The following is a 16,183-nucleotide window of genomic DNA, read 5'->3' on the forward strand; positions in this document are numbered from 1 at the left end:
AACTTCTGAGTGTTGATAGTTATTTCACCTTTTAGCTATTTTCTTCTATCTATAGTAATAGATATTACCTGATAGTGAGCATGAGGGTACATTTATTTTAATATTCAAGTTTTAACAGATTCTCTTAAAAGAAATACACGTTTTTTAACTTGAACTGACAGAAATAGAAACACATCATAACTCAAATGGCTACAACATATAATTTGCAGGTCCATTTTTGATGAGAGGAGAAAGAACATGGACAGGCAATTAGGGTAGGAGACCCCAAAAACATGTTTTCCTTGGCTTAAGATCTGAAAATGTCCTTGGCCTTCTGCACAGTTCTGTCCTTGTCAGAGCCAGAGACAACAGAAGGGAGACCCATTTCTGTCCCTAATGAGCATACCTGTCTGGAATCTATGTCTAGCAGCCCTGGACCATCTCATGGTTGAGCCAGCTGTCTGTTCATCCGCTCCCTGCACTCTAGCCTCTGCTGCAAATCCAATAAAAAGTCCCTCAATCAGGACTAGTAGTTCCATGGCCTCCCTTACCCAGAATCTACTCTGCTACACAGGAACTCTGCCTCCTTTAAACTACTTTCTAAACTCATCCTCTTGTTGCCTGTGAATTGCATTCTTTGGATTTACATACAAGAATCCAGAGGCCACTGACTCAGTAGAAGTGTTCTGTGACCATGAGCTTCAGGCATCCAAGGCAGTACAGAAATTCTTCAAAGAGACACCCCATTTCCCCATATTTTGGTTTCTTAACTATTTCAAAGGATGTTCTGTCTGAATCATCTCCACCTCAAAGTTGTCTTTCACCTTACAAATACATTTCACAGCTTGGTAAACTTGGGAGATCACGTGAATTGCGTTTCTATCATCACCTCACGCTATAGTACTTTCATAGACTTTCTTCATTTACTAATTTCCACAAAGACCCAGAATGCTGTTTGACACAGTACAATCTTGTTTAAGAGGTCAAATTCTGTGTGCATGTTCTCTGCCCCTTGTGGTTTAAAATGACATACTTGGTACAAGAATCTTTCTTTGTCACCTCAGGGCAGCTGGGAAACCCTGACTTCCCCAGAGTATCTTTTGTGGTGTAAGTTAGTGTTGCCTGAGTTTAGCCACTACACAGTGGTGATGTCAAGAGTCTCCCACCACATTCTGAAGACAATCAGGTTGAAGAGGCAACACTTTGGGGTTGGCTTTGTCATGTAGCAGTGAGAAGACACTGGTGGCAGTGGAAAGCTGTTCTCAGTATGTACGAGGACATGTCTACCTCTTGTGGTAGGCAGAACAGTGCAATGTATGATTCTAATGGGGGGGGGCACTTTGGCTTTGTAGGGCCCATGCTTTTAAACAATAAGTAAACTCCTAGACAAGTGAAGATCAAAGATACAAAGTCCAAGCCCTGGTTTTGCCTCGTTTTTATTAAACTGGACAGAAACAACAGACTGGTAACATTTGATGCTTTGATGCACAGGTACCGGTATAAAGGTCACAATCTGAATACTGCTGAAAAGCAAGCAGTGCATCCATTCACTTGGCGTAACTGAGTGAAAACAATTCCAGGTCACTTGACCTTGCTAAGCCCTGACAATGCATCTGGGCCAGCAGATATGATGAGGCTTTCTATGACAGCTCAACAGTAGTGTACTAACCTCTGAAGATCACTCAGATATTAGGTGAAAGTGGATAATGGCACATTTGCATATTAAACAGACTTTTTCCCATTATTGTGCTAGTGTGTTTTTATGAATAGGGGAAAAGAACAAAAGAGAAAATGGTTTAACTGATAAATACGGGACCTTGGGAACCTGTTTAATGCTCCTGGTACAAGCATAGTTAACTGAAGGTCCTTGACAAAATCCCATCCTGTCCAGGAAAGTGTGCCCTCTTCCACTGCTAGCCTTGTTAGAACCGGAGAGCACATACAAGAACTCAGAAGTACATGTCACCCAGCCATGTCTACAGTACTTCATGGCCCATTCTGAAGAACTACTGAAGCTGCACGTGTGCTGTCAGCTCAGAGTCTCAGTGCTTACAGGACAGGACACAGGAACAGATAGCCTGTAATCACATTAGGCAAAACCAAGCATAACAGCCTGTGCACTTTTAATCTCAACGGTTCTCTGAGGCCATAGATGCATTCAGTGTGCCCTTCCTAGGCCAACATGGGTGCCCTCAACCTTCTTCACGGTCCCCGCCAATGAGTCATTTTAGAGCCAAGGACACAAATCCAGAGATGTTAAGTGGCTGATATCACAACAGCCAGTTAGTTGCTAGCCAATTCTAAAATGCTAGCCAGAAATTCTGTTCTCTTGTACTGTATTTACCATGTCCAGAGGCGCTGCTCCAGTAATGGAGTCCAATCATATCTTTAAGAGTATGTGACTAGAAAGCAGACCTAGACCTCAGAGTTAAAAGAGCTATAAAAATATCTATTCTTTAGATGTCCAAAAAGCCGGTGAACTAAGAAACAGCACTACCATAACAAAAGATAGCCCTAGGAAAATGGGACCAAAGAAGTCCATGGCTAAGGTCAACTGATTCTCAATAAGATCAAGTTCTCAATGCATTCACTTTGGCCAGTACAATTAATGGTTTTTGCTTCTCTCCAGGAGTCGTGAAAGGAGATGTCAGTATACTGCACTTCCAACAATGAGCACTTGACCTTACTGCCCAGGGGAGGGAAATGAATAAAGATACAAATGTAAAAACATCCCTGGAGGACAACAGGGGCGGGTGGGCGCGTGGACAGAGTGGAAAGTGTCACAAGTCAGGAAGCCCTGTGTGTCTGGTAGGTAAAGGGATTTCCTCATACGTAATTTTGACAAAGGGGAATTTCATAGGTAGGAACCAATATTCAAAATTATAAAAGAGGTAGAACTCTCTGTGCATGATCACTGAATCAAAAATTTTCAAGAGACTCAACAGAAAGTCTTTAGTTGACAAATGTGGTTTGAACAGGGCATAAAATTTTCGTATGACTGAAGCAAGAGTCTTGTTTCCTTTTGGTCCAAAAATAGATGTTTCATTTCCCAAGTAAGTAGGTTCTCCACTGTAAAGAAATATTCTTGTATAGTTTGTTTCTGTCTTCTTGAATTCTGCTCCAAATTCAGCCAATTTCTCATACGTCCTTAACACGAATTTCGAACAGTCGTAGGATTCAAACCATGTCTCCACCCCTTTTCCTGGGCTGGCCTGGACCGTCCATGTCTCATAATAAATACCTGTTTCATTGTCCTGCTTCACCCACTCTGCCACTTTGTTAAATGTGTTTCCTAGTTTAGAAAAAGCAACAAAAGCAAACATTATAAAATGTTCTGAGACCCAATGAAGACCAGGATGAATGAGTAAGAAATACTTTAAAACTGCTGTATCCCACAGCAGGAATGCAAGCTTAGCTACATTCTCTTCCATTCCTCAAGGCCTTTGAATTGCAAATACAAGACATAATGGGGACATAAAGAGAACTCTTAAAATTCTACAGTTGCTTAAGCTATGGTCAGAACGATAGTCGAGAGCATGACTACACGTATGCACTAGCTAATTTTTCTCTTTTCAGCAAGTCTTGGATCCAGAAGCAAACAAGAAAAGGGAAGCGAGAACTGGAAGAGAGGAGGGTGTAAGAACAAGCAGGAAGGGCAAACTGATGAACTGGCAAAGGCATGGGATGCTTAGTAGACATGGCTGCCGAGGTGCAGCAGGTCCTGCCTACACTACACAAAAATTCCTCTAACCAGTCAACCAGACTGGCCACTGCTGGCTCTAGATTCACTGACTACAGACTCCTGGGTGGCTAAGTCTTCTACCACCGTCTTGCACCGGGTCAGAAGACTTGTCTCGGAAAACTTAGAAAGCTGCTATTCTGCATGGCACAACCTTCACGTGGGCACCTACAGGCACAACAGTGGTAGGTCCCCAAATCTCACTAGCAGCAAGCCTTTGCTGCGTAGATGTAAACAGCAATCTGTCAAGGGACTCCCCTGGGTGTCTGCCACTTCGGGGAAATAAAACTGCAGGGTCTGCTTCAGAACTGGAGGCACAGTTCTTAATAAGTAACTAGGAAAAGCTGGACTCGCAAGTCACTGTGTCATAACATCCAAAAAAGGTCATGAGACAGCATTAATCATGGGCAAGATGAAGAATGAATTTACAAACTTAAAACTCTAGGAAGTGACAGTGTTTAACAGAAGAATGGCCACTGTTTCATATGGTCATCAGCTTGTGTGAGGAGAGAGGAAGGTGTGCCCTGGCTCGGTGATGCTGAGATGGGCTTTCGTGGCTGGGATGTTTGGATCATGTGAGTTAAGAAGTAGAAGGGAAGATTAGAAAAGTGGTGTTTGGGGCTGGAGAGATGGCTCAGAGGTTAAGAACACTGACTGCCCTTCCAGAGAGAGGACCTGAGTTCAATTCCCAGGAACTACATGGTGGCTCACAACCATCTGTCATGAGATCTAGTGCCCTCTTCTGGTGTGCAGGCAAATATGCAGACAGAACACTGTATGTGTAATAAAAATAAGTAAAAAAAAAAAAAAAGTGGTGATTGTGTTCAAAAACTGCAGGTTATATTTTAAAGACCTCAACTTAGATGTGGTCTGTTCTATCCAGCTCTGTGACAGAAGTTGGCAGTCATGCCACTGCTGAGCTCCTGTAACAGTTCCTTCACCTGTAAAACCCAAGGGAGATCTGACCCTCCCCCACTGAACTATGAGTTAACACACCTTAAACTGTTCTGTACATCTAACAAATAGAAACTAAGAACACTTCCTTAAGTCCCGGGGCATGGGGGACAGTTAGCATCACAAACAGTGCTTTCTCTTCACCAGTCTGCTTCTGTAGACAACCACCATGCATGACTTCACCACAAGAGGTGGGGGGGGGGCGGGGGAGGGCCGGGGAGGGGACTAAGGTAAATGTGACCCGAGATCACACAATTAGCTACTGACAAGAAAGTTCCGGTCATGAATCAAAAGTGCAGAATGCAGTTAATGCAACATCACAAGTTGTGTCATCAGATTCCCAGGTGAACACTTAGGCATCGCTCAAGAGGACTTGAAATGTACTGGCACATGTATATCTGGGTAGGCCATGTACCAAGGGCTTTCCCAGCAGGGCTGGAGTCCATGCCTTTCATCTGTATCTGTTTCCCCATTTGCACAATGGAGAAAACGGATGAGTCTCTCAAGAGCCTGGGATGCTGGTAAGTGATGTGCTCTAATAACAACGATCAGAACAGGGCTAGACTCAGAGGAAGCAAACCCTTAATATTTCCCTACCTAAAAATAATTTATAGACACTAATTTCAGAGGCCTTCCTAATGGGCTCCACTATCTGTTGTCTATTGGATTTCATTTAGCTACACTCAGCATTTGTTTCATTCATATTTATCACTGGACAGAGCAGAAGATGAGCCACGCATCTCCTGGCAAGGCTCTGCGTCTGGGTCCATTTGGTCTGAGGTGTAACAGTGCCAGAAGCACAGACTACAAATGATCACCTTGACATAGACTATGACAGACATCTCAGTGAATGAGTGAAATCCCCCGCTTGCATATGGGTGCAATCATCAAACTACTTTATTTCTGAAACTTACCGGACACGGTCGTGACTAGAGTTAACGTCCCATTTTCCTTCCAGTGTTTATCATCGATTCCTTCAAAAAAACAGGCCGCTCCTTGGTTACACCAGAATGGAGCATCCATTTCAGGTCGAAGGTGAGGAAATGTACAGTTGCCAAGCTGGAAAAGCTCATACCATTCCATTGTGTAGTTCTTGCCAGTCAGTGTACTCCTGAATCCGATGGCATCATGCATTATTTTCTGTGTGGAGATGAAACAGCGCAAAAGCATCTGTGAGGTAACCGTGGGACCAGATCGCCTACTGGGAGAGTTTGGTACACCACAAACACACACCGTGGGACCAGGTCGCCTACTGGGAGAGTTTGGTACACCACAAACACACACCAAGTAGAACAAGTGCTTGCGGGCAAGCTACACATTTCTGTGTCACTATCTTTGTGGTGACACCCAGGGCTCATTTTAGCAGGGATGTGAGCTGTGTGAAGACACTTGAAATTTTTCTCACAGGTTACAGTAAGCATGAAAAGCCATCATGAATGTTCCAGGAAAGAGTGCACCTGTCTCCCAGGTGATTCACTGAACTGGGAAACGGTTTACAGCAGAGCTTAGAGGTGGAGAACTGATTCCTGCCTGCCTTGCCTTTCGTCTCATTCCCCAAGAGCTGGGTACACAAGGAGAGTTTACATTGTTGCCATGTAGGTCCTCCTGAGAACACAGACTCTTAAAGCCAATAGAAACAAAGTCTTTATTCACAGGCCAGAAGGCTACATGGGGAACTTGCTCAAGTTACGAAGTCAACAAGCTTTACCAATCTTGGTTTTTAATGCACAAAAACATCCTGGTTCCTGCACTTTAATCAGCAAGAACCGTCAGCAATAAATGGGGCTACAGAAGCCAAACCGCAAGGTCTGTACATTTAGGGACTTTCCCAGAACCATGGACTAGAATAGATTGGGGGGCTTTGTTCTCATTTTTGCAGCTGTTGGGGGTCTATGTGCTGGGCTCTTAGGTCAGAATGGTGTCTTTGTACCTCTAACATGGTGTCGGTTGTGCTAAGGGGCCTATTACAAGATCCTTCATAGTAAATCAAGGCCAGTACACTTGTTACTGGGTGTAGCTTTTGCTTTGTTTGTGAGACAGTCTTATCCTGTAGCCCACATTGACTGAAATAGTAATTCTCTTGCTTGGACCTCCAAGTGCTGGGGTTACAAGTGTGCAGCACTCTGCAGATGCAATGGTAACTCTTTCTGACTACCAGCTTACAGGTGCCAAGAAGTCTATCATGGGCTGGGCTAAATGTATAAGAGTGCTTGCTACAACAGCATGAAGAACTGAGTTCAAATCCTTAGCACCCACCTAAAAGCCAGGCATTGCCACTTGTATCTATGACCCCAGGGTTGAGGGGAGGAGACAAGCTCACTGGCCAGGCTGTTTAGATGAAAATGTAAGCTTAGGGACCAGGGAGAGACTCTGCCCCAAGGGAGGCAGACATCCAACATGCTCCTTAAGCCACTTCATGCTTGTGAACACACACACACACACACAGTGTATCAACAAATAAGATTTAGTAGCCATCTGATTACTCATTTAAGTCAAAGTAATAACTAAATTACTTAAGCAAAGTTACAAGATGAAGATGCATTCTTACAAAGTGTCCCAGAAGGTCTCCATATTTAAATTCCCAGACAGGGGTTTGTAGTCTTAAGACTTCGATGATGTCATTGTCCTTCATCACGGGGATGGGTGAGCCAGTAGGACAGAAGGTATACTTAGCCTGACAGTAGGGATCTGGCTTCGGACGGAAAGAGAAGCGTCTAGAAGAAAGAAACCATCACATTAGATCATGAAAGAAACTGCTCTTCTAACACACTTTAGAATCCCAATTTTCATTTCAGGCTCTGCCCTCCGCTCGCTCTCTCTCTCTCTCTCTCTCTCTCTCTCTCTCTCTCTCTCTCTCTCTGTGTGTGTGTGTGTGTGTGTGTGTTGGGGGTATTACATGTATGTGCACATGTATAGGTGCCTTTCCTTGATTGCTTTCCACCTTTATTTTTTGAAACCCTCTCACTAAACAGGCTAGCCAATGAGCTTCAAGAATCTGCCTTCCTCTGCCCCTCCCTTCACAAGGTTAGGGTTACAGAGCACTGCCAGGTTGGTTTCTGCATGAGTTCAGAGAATCCAAACACACATCGCTGGGACTGGGCTGTGAACACCCAGCCGCTCCTCGGTCCTCAGTAATGCTTTGTAAGGAAAATATTCGAAGCTTAGATCATGGTGACTAAACATGAATGTACTTTTTACTTGTTTTCATATGCATACTTCCAATGATGTGTTAAATATCATAAAGTAGACTTGGCATTTGAAAAAAAGCATTCAACTAATTTTAACTGAGGATCTGCCATGTACAGGACCGCACTGAAAAGAAAGAAAACAAAATTATAAGCCTCTTTCCTTCCTCGACAAGCTTCGGGTTGGGGCTTGGAAGATGTTAAGTCAGAGGGCAGCTGTGGTTAAGAATTAAACTAAGGAAATAGTGACCTAAGACACAAAGGAGGAAGAAGTCAGCTTCAACTGGAGGGCACTGGAAAGAAAACTAGACCAGGAAGGGAAGGAGAATTATTATAAGACACACAGGAAATACCTTAGTGGCTCTCACCCTTCCGACGGCTGCAGCCCTTAAATACAGATCCTCATGTTGTGGTGACCCGTAACCATAAAATTATTTCATCGCTACTTTGTAATTAATTTCACTACTGTTATGAATTGTAAATATCCGATATGCAGGATATCTAATATGAGAGACTCCGTGAAAGGGTCATTTGATCCCCTAGAGGGGTCACAACCCAGAGGCTGAGAACCACCGAAATATCTTTAAGGGTTCCAGCAGACAAGAGTTCAGGCCTCAAGACAAGAGCAGACAGGGACTAACAAGTCATGGCAAGAATGAAATGATTTCCTACAGCCCCAGACATGGGGACCTTGATCCCTGAATGAGCTAGGGGATTTTAAAAAAGCACTTCTGACCAGGCTGAATAGATCCGAAAGCCATCCTTATTGTATGAATTAGAAGAGTCACGGGTTATAATTCAAGCTGAAACCAGTCAGGAGGCTGCAAGGATGCTGAAACAAAACCTCAGGAGGACACACGACTGAACAGACTGGAACCATGGCTCGGCACACTTGTCCCCGATCACCTCCCAGGCCTGGGTGCACTGGTGCATAGGGAAGAGGAAGAACACTAAGAACTAAGAACGTAAAGGCTCCAGCCAGAGTATGTCATTACAGACTTAACGCATGAGCAAAAACTTCTTCAACTGGCTTAACAAACATATTGCTGTATTTGAGCTTCATTACCCACAGAAAAAAATCTATTTTAGGTCAAAGGTAACTTTAGAAGTATAACTCAAGTGAAATTTTCATAAAGGCAGTGTCAAGCTGGGGCTTCTCAGCTTTGCAATCTCTTCCTTGTTTTATTTGGGTGTTTAATTTTTATTTCTTGTGAAGATTTTCATCAAAACCAGCTTCGACCCTTACCCTTTTATTCATATACATTAAGCAGAACCAGTTCATGAACATAATACACGAATATTTATAAGTTACTATCATTTCCTGTTTTCTGGTCAGGACGTGTGGGCATGAAGATACTGAGTAATTTTCCTAAGAGCACACACACGGAGGATGAGCTGGTCCAACAAATTTGATCTGCGGACTTCAGAACCAAGAACTCCCTTGAAGACCGTGCCTCCCTTCATCCAGCCATGATCTTTCAAAAGCTGCAATTCCTTCCACTTCCTGATGTCCACTCGGGGTCTCCTCCACCCAACCCCACCCCGCCCTCGCCCCGCCCCCTGGTGTTTCGCAATCTCCCACATGCTGTCAAAACTTTGCTAGGTCGAAGACTCCAGTGAGCTGCTCAGGTCCAGAGCCAGCACCTCCAAGTAGAAGTGGACCAACCAGGCGATCCTGATTGTCCCAGGAGGGGACTTCCCAGGTTTGGAATTTAGAGCAGTATTATTGGGAAACCCGGGGCACAGCTGGCCAGGCTACCTCCTTGTAAGTCCTGCAAACGGTATGCCAAGCGGCTCATGATAAAGCCAAGAAATAAATGCAGTATTTCAAACGTGGTTTAACCTGCTCTCCGAGTCGGTTGTACCTAAAAGTCACTCAGTGCAGTGATGTCACTCCCCACTCCTCCCAGGACTCTCGGGAATTGTCCTGAATCGGTGGGGACCCCCTCAGTCTCCAACTAGCTGGGAACTGCGCTCCCGGTGTCCCGTGTGCCCCGCGTCGCCAAGCACCGGAGTCACGGGCTCTGCGCCCTCCCAAGTCCCCGCCGCTCCCAGCTCCGCCTCACTCACTTGTAGGGCACCGGCCAGCGGCGCCTCGACGTCGGGGACGCGCCCAGAGTCGCCGCCAGCCCGAGCAGCGCCAGCGCCAGCGCCAGCGCCCAGTCCGCCCCGCGTCGCCCGGCGCGCGCCATGCAGTTCCCTGAGATCCCGCGGCTCCCGGGCCCGAGTCGGCCCAGCGTGCGCGCCGCCGCGACGGCACAGACCGGCGTGCGCGCCGCCGCGGGCGCGTGACCTCCAAGCGCGTGACGCCTCTACAGTCCGGGCCTGGCCCGAGCACCGCGGCTCCATCGCGCGTGCGCCTGAAGCAAATACATACATATATACACACATAATACATATGTACATGACACATACATACACACTGCATACATACATAATACACCATAGATAATACATACATACACACTACATACACAATACACAATACATACATACATAATACATACATAATACACCATATATACATAATACATACATACATAATACACCATACATACATACATACATAATACGTACATACACACTACAAACATAATACACCATACATACATAATCATACATACACACATCATAATACATACATACATACATACATACATACATACATACATACTGCATAATTAAATTGCTAGCCTCCAGGAAGAAGATTGGGGCTGGCAATGCAAATCTCACTGCAACCTGGGTTATAGTGTGAGGCTGATTCTCAGAGAATCTCCTGTCAAAAGTTTGAGATGTTTCATCCTTGCTGATATATTTTTCCCAAAGAAAAATCCATGTCTGTAAATTTTTGGAGACAAAGTTTCTGAGGTTGTCATTGTGACACTTGATTCCTACTAGGGTTGGAGAGAAGGACTATTTCGTACTAGTTCTCGGGCTGATTTTGCCTGACTTTTACTTCGGGGTGGTGACTAGCCAGGCACATTCGTAATGTTCAGGGTAATCTTCGGTCTGTCATTTATAATTACATGAACACAATGTGTCATTATTCACAAAAAGGTCTCCAGGTGCTTAAGGGTTCTGCAGAACATGAAGCCTTGACAGTTATTTTCCCGCATTTTCACGCAGAAGTCAAGGATATGTTGATGTTAACTAATGATCTCATCAGAGGTTTGGGGGGCTTGGATATATTGTTAACCCCAATGGCACAAATAAGACCACTGCCACAACCTGAGCCAAATTTGATTCTTGGGTGTTTTTTTTGTTTTGTTTTGTTTTGTTTGTTTTTTGTTTTTGTTTGTTGTTGTTGTTTGAGACAGGGTTTCTCTGTGTAGCTTTGGAGGCTGTCCTGGCACTAGCTCTTGTAGATCGGGATGGTCTTGAACTCATAGAGATCCGCCTGCCTCTGCCTCCCTAGTGCTGGGATTAAAGGCGTGTGCCAACAATGCCCTTACAAGTTTGATTTTTATTGAGGTGATCTAAGAGCTAGCCAGCCACTGCCTCCTAAGTCAGGCAGTCGGGTTAAAGAGAGCAGTCCTGAATCCATTTCTTGAGCCCATTTTAATGAGCAAAATCACAAGTGTTGCAAAGCAGTTTTTCAGAGGAGGAAAGACAATGGGGCAATAGAGAATATAGGAAAAAACAAAAAACAAAACAAAACAACAACTCAAGAAACATCAGGATAAGGATTTCTCAAAAGTCAAGGTCATGGGTTAGGGAAAATCAGTTTCCAGGAAACAGAGAGCAATTCAGTTCTTATAGTAAATAGAAACATTTTTAACAATACAGCATAATGGCTCCTGCCTTCAAATCCCAGTCAGGCAAGTTCCTCAATACATACCTGTTTTACAGGTGCTTAGCAACCCTAGACAAACGCATCAACTATATTATAGCCTATATTTTCAGATATTTAGTAACAGCTTCGCCTGCCTATCACAGCATAATTTATTGTCTGTCGAAGATGGCTTTAAAAGCACAATTTAAGATTGAATGTAATAAAGTTTGAAATTACAGTACCATACGGAAGGGACTAGATGGATGGGAGCATCTGTGAAACATGGATACTTAAACCCTAATTCCAAATCAAGAAATTTAGGACTTACAATCTTTGACTTCATTGAGTCTCTCGGACAATTCTTTAAGCTTGAACTAATTATTGAATATGATCTTTAACTTTTGTCTTTCAGAGTTTATCAGAACTCTGGATAACTTTCAGTTATCCAGAAACCAGTGTCCCACATGAAGTGGGTCCGTGGCAGGTGAGGGACAAACATGCCAGGCAGACAGAGCTTATGTGGGATGTTTTACTGGGGGGAAGGGAGGGGGGAGAGAAAGAGAGAGACAGAGAGGGGGGGGAGGGAGAGAGGGAGGGAGGGAGAGAGAGAGAGAGAGAGAGAGAGAGAGAGAGAGTCCTGTCTGCCCCTCAGAGGAACAGCAGGGGAGAGAAAGAGAGCAGAATGGGCAGAGTTGACCTCTTAAAGGGATCTGTGCACCTGTGTGCAGGCTATGTAGTGACATGGCAACGACAGGACCCTGGGCTGGCCAAGGTACTGCCTGAGTGCATTCTGCCACATGACGGGGGCAGGCCAGCATAATGCCTGAGTGCTAACAACCAGCTTCAGAACAAGCATTTCTCCCTTTATGTGATTTGATAAAACATTTTTGTCTGGAAATGGTGGTACACTTGAAATCCCAGCACTCAGGAGGCAGAGGCAGGAAAATCTAAAATTTGAAGACAGCCTGAGCTATATAGAGAGCAATACCTTGTCTCCAAACAAACCTAAAGGCTATAACAAACATAAAATCCATGGGTGGCCATTGCTCTGAGCTGAATTCCTGCACTAGGTTCCAACAAACCAAACCAAACTGGAATTGCTTGTGTTATGTGTCATGTAAACAAAGTGAATTGTTGTTGTTGTTGTTGTTGTTATTATTATTATTATTATTATTATTATTATTATATGTATATGTGCTAGAATCCAGTTCCAGTGGAGTTCAGGTCCCAAGGAGGAGGTGTGCATTCTGAAAGATGGAGGAGGAGACAGACAAGATCTGAGGGTGAATTGGGTTGGCTGCCACTTTTTGAATGAAAGGCTAAACACCTCATACTCTATAGTAGCACATAGGATTAAATGGGAGAAAGGGGGCATGCGAGCTGGGGTGTGGCTGGAGATCTGGGGTTGAGGAAGCCAGCATTGACCTTGACAAGTTAATAGGCACTAGTCATATGTTAATGAAGGGCCGAAAGTTCCTCTTACCAGAGATAAGAATGACTGACTCCCTTTTTAGCAGCAGGAACTTTCTTCAAACCCCAGAGGGAATGGGGACTTTTGTCTAAATGCCTGACCTTGGAAAAGGCCTTTCTTGGGGAAACAGACATGTCATTATAGAAATTGCAGTTTTTGTGTATGGCTTAGTTTATCCAAACAGCTAAAACTTAAAATGAGTAAAGATGATGGTAGACAAATATTACTGTGAACTTGAATGACCTTAGGAATTTATAAATCTTGTTTATCAAATATACCTTATTTATTAAGCATATCTAGATTTTCTAGCAGCTTGGGGACTAACTTGTGTGGGAGAAGGCAGAGTTACCATGATAGATGGTTTCAAGGTATCAGGATTCTTTTTCCCAAAGAATTATTTTTTTAAGAGCCTCAATTTTATGCATTTTCATCCTTCAAAGCCCACACAAAAATTCCCAAAGGAAAAGGCACAAGGGACTCCATAACACATAGCGAGAATCATTAAAAAGAAAGTAATGGGTGCTGAGGAACTGTGATCCACAGAGTCAAATACTGGAACTTTGTCAAGCAGCACCAGTTGCCACGCAGGCCACACCATATGGGTGTTTTTCTCTGCATGTATGTCTGCAGACCATGTACATGCAGTACCCTTGGAAGCAAGAAGAGACCATCAGATCTCCCCTGGAACTGGAGCTACAGATAGTTCTTAACCATCTGGTGAGCGCTGGAAATCCAACCTGAATCCTCCTAAAGAACAGCCAGCGCTCATAGCCACTGAACCCTGTCTCCAGCCTAAACAAAGTGAAATTGTACAGAAACAGGGAAAAACCCTGAATTGGGGATTTTTAGCAACCAGTGGAAAAGAGCCCAGTCAAAGTGAGTTGGTGTAATAAACAAGTCCTATGTGATGGTTAATTTTCGTGGTCAAGTTGACTAGACTTAGAGTTACCACAGAGAACATCTTTCTGGGTGTATCTTGAGACAGTTGGTCTGAAGACAGAAGACCCACCCTGAATGTGAACTACCCCATGGGTTTGACCCTGGCATGAATAAAAGAGAAGAAAACCACCTGAGCATCAGTCAGCATTCATCTCTCTCTCTCTCTCTCTCTCTCTCTCTCTCTCTCTCTCTCCTCTCTCTCTCTCTCTCTCTCTCTCTCTCTCTCTCTGTGTGTGTGTGTGTGTGTGTGTGTGCCCTTAGCACAAATGTAATATGATCAGCTGCCTCAGCTCCACCACCTCGACCCCTGCCATGATGAACTATATCTTTACCTCTAAGCCATAACAAACTTCCTTCATTAGCTGATTCTGTTAGGTATTTTGTCATAGCAACATTGTAATCGCTCACCCTCTACTTGAACTTTTACAAAGTAACCCAACCCACTTTTGGGATTTCTGTTTTCTTTTACCCAAGTCACCTTACAGAAGCCAGTCTCTGTGTCATACCAACAAATCTGTTTTGGATGGGATGCAGCTCTGGTTATAGTCACTTATGAAAGCCAAGTAGATTTTAAGTCAAATGTGTAGATATATCTTCAGACAAAATTTGTTGGTATAATCCAATAGATTTATCTTAAAGTTGAATTTCAATACACATACTGGCTCTGAAAGTCAGTGCCTTACTGAAGTTAAGTAAAAGCTTTACCACTAAGCGACACCCCATTTTAGCTACCCATATCAAAGAAAATGACAGACTCAAACCATTCAGTAAGCAAAAATACATTGATGTCAAGGTTTTGACAGCGATGCCAATTGTTACATGGTACAACGAACATAGGGTTTCCTTTCTGATTCAAACCTAAGGCATGCTGACTCAGAGTCAATGAACACCATTCTCAGTATCACATCCAACAGTGACAGATAGACCAGATTAGTTTCCTAAACTCATTATTTATCCTCCTTTTATTAAGATATCCATTGCCACCATGTGTTTTTTACAGACAGCTGTTCTTTCCTATGCTTGCTACAGTTGCCACCTGTAGTGTATTCTTTCCCAATCTGGGCCTCCGACACCATCAATGAGCAGCCAGGTCAAAGGCTAGAGGCAGCCTTCCAGGTGTACACCATTCCACACCCATGATTTTGGTGGGAATGCAAACTTGTACAACCCCTTTGGAAATTAGTATGGTGGTTCCTCAGGAAAATGGCAATCAGTCTACCTCAAGATCCAGTAATTCCACTCTTAGGCATACACCCAAAAGATACATATTCATACTACATGCTATAAACATGTCCAACTATGTTTATAGCAGCATTATTTGAAATAGCCAGAACCTGGAAGTAACCTAAATGCCCCTCAACTGAAGAACTGATAGAGAAAATGTGGTACATTTACACAGTGGATTACTACTCAGGAGAAAAATACAATGGAATCTTGAAATTCGATGGCAAATGGATGGAACTAGAAGAAACCATCCTGAGTGAGGTAACTCAGTTACAAAAAGACAAACAAGTTATTTACTCACTCATAGAGCACTCATAGAGCAAAGGATCACCAGACTACAATCCATACTGCCAGAAAAGCTAGGAAACAAGGAGGACCCTCAGAGAGACATTCATGGTCCCCTGGATAAGGGGAAAGGGAGAAGATCTCCCAAGAAAATTGGGAGCATGGGGAGGGGTGTTAAGGAGAAGAGGAGGGCAGAGGTGGGAATGATGAAGCAGGAAGATTGAGTCAGGGAAAGAATAGAGGAGAGCAAGAAAAGAGATACCCTAATAGAGGGAGCAATTATAGGTTTTAAGAGAAATCTGGCTCTAGGGAAATGCCCAGAGATCTACAAGGATGACCCCAACTAACAATCTAAGCAATAGTGTAGAGGCTGCCTTAAATGCCCTTCCCTGATAATGAGATTGATGACTACCTTATATGTCATCCTAGAGCCTTCATCCAGTAGCTGATGGAAGCAGAAGCAGAGATTCACAGCTAAACACTGAGCCTAATTCCTGGAACCCAGTTGCAGAGAGGGAGGAATGATGAGCAAAGGGGTCAAGACCAGGCTGGAGAAACCCACAGAAACTGCTGACCTGAACAAGGGGGAGCTCATGGACCCCGGTCTGATAGCTGGAAAACCAGTATAGGACCAA

The 16,183-nt window shown here is 43.9% G+C and overlaps 1 protein-coding gene across 1 annotated transcript; it reads right to left on the reverse strand.

The window, feature by feature from the left end:
• Positions 1–1,397: 1,397 nt before the first annotated feature.
• On the reverse strand, positions 1,398–10,088 carry Cln5 (CLN5 intracellular trafficking protein). The gene is made up of 4 exons (XM_051195275.1): positions 9,928–10,088; positions 7,221–7,386; positions 5,587–5,812; positions 1,398–3,271 (listed from the first exon to the last, which is right to left on the reverse strand). The coding sequence occupies exons 1-4, from the start codon at positions 10,047–10,049 to the stop codon at positions 2,760–2,762; spliced, it is 1,026 nt and encodes a 341-aa protein (XP_051051232.1). The 5' UTR covers positions 10,050–10,088; the 3' UTR covers positions 1,398–2,759.
• Between the last annotated feature and the right edge of the window lie 6,095 nt (positions 10,089–16,183).

The sequence above is a fragment of the Phodopus roborovskii genome, unplaced genomic scaffold, assembly GCF_943737965.1.
Source record: "Phodopus roborovskii unplaced genomic scaffold, PHOROB, whole genome shotgun sequence".
Taxonomy (NCBI): domain Eukaryota; kingdom Metazoa; phylum Chordata; class Mammalia; order Rodentia; family Cricetidae; genus Phodopus; species Phodopus roborovskii.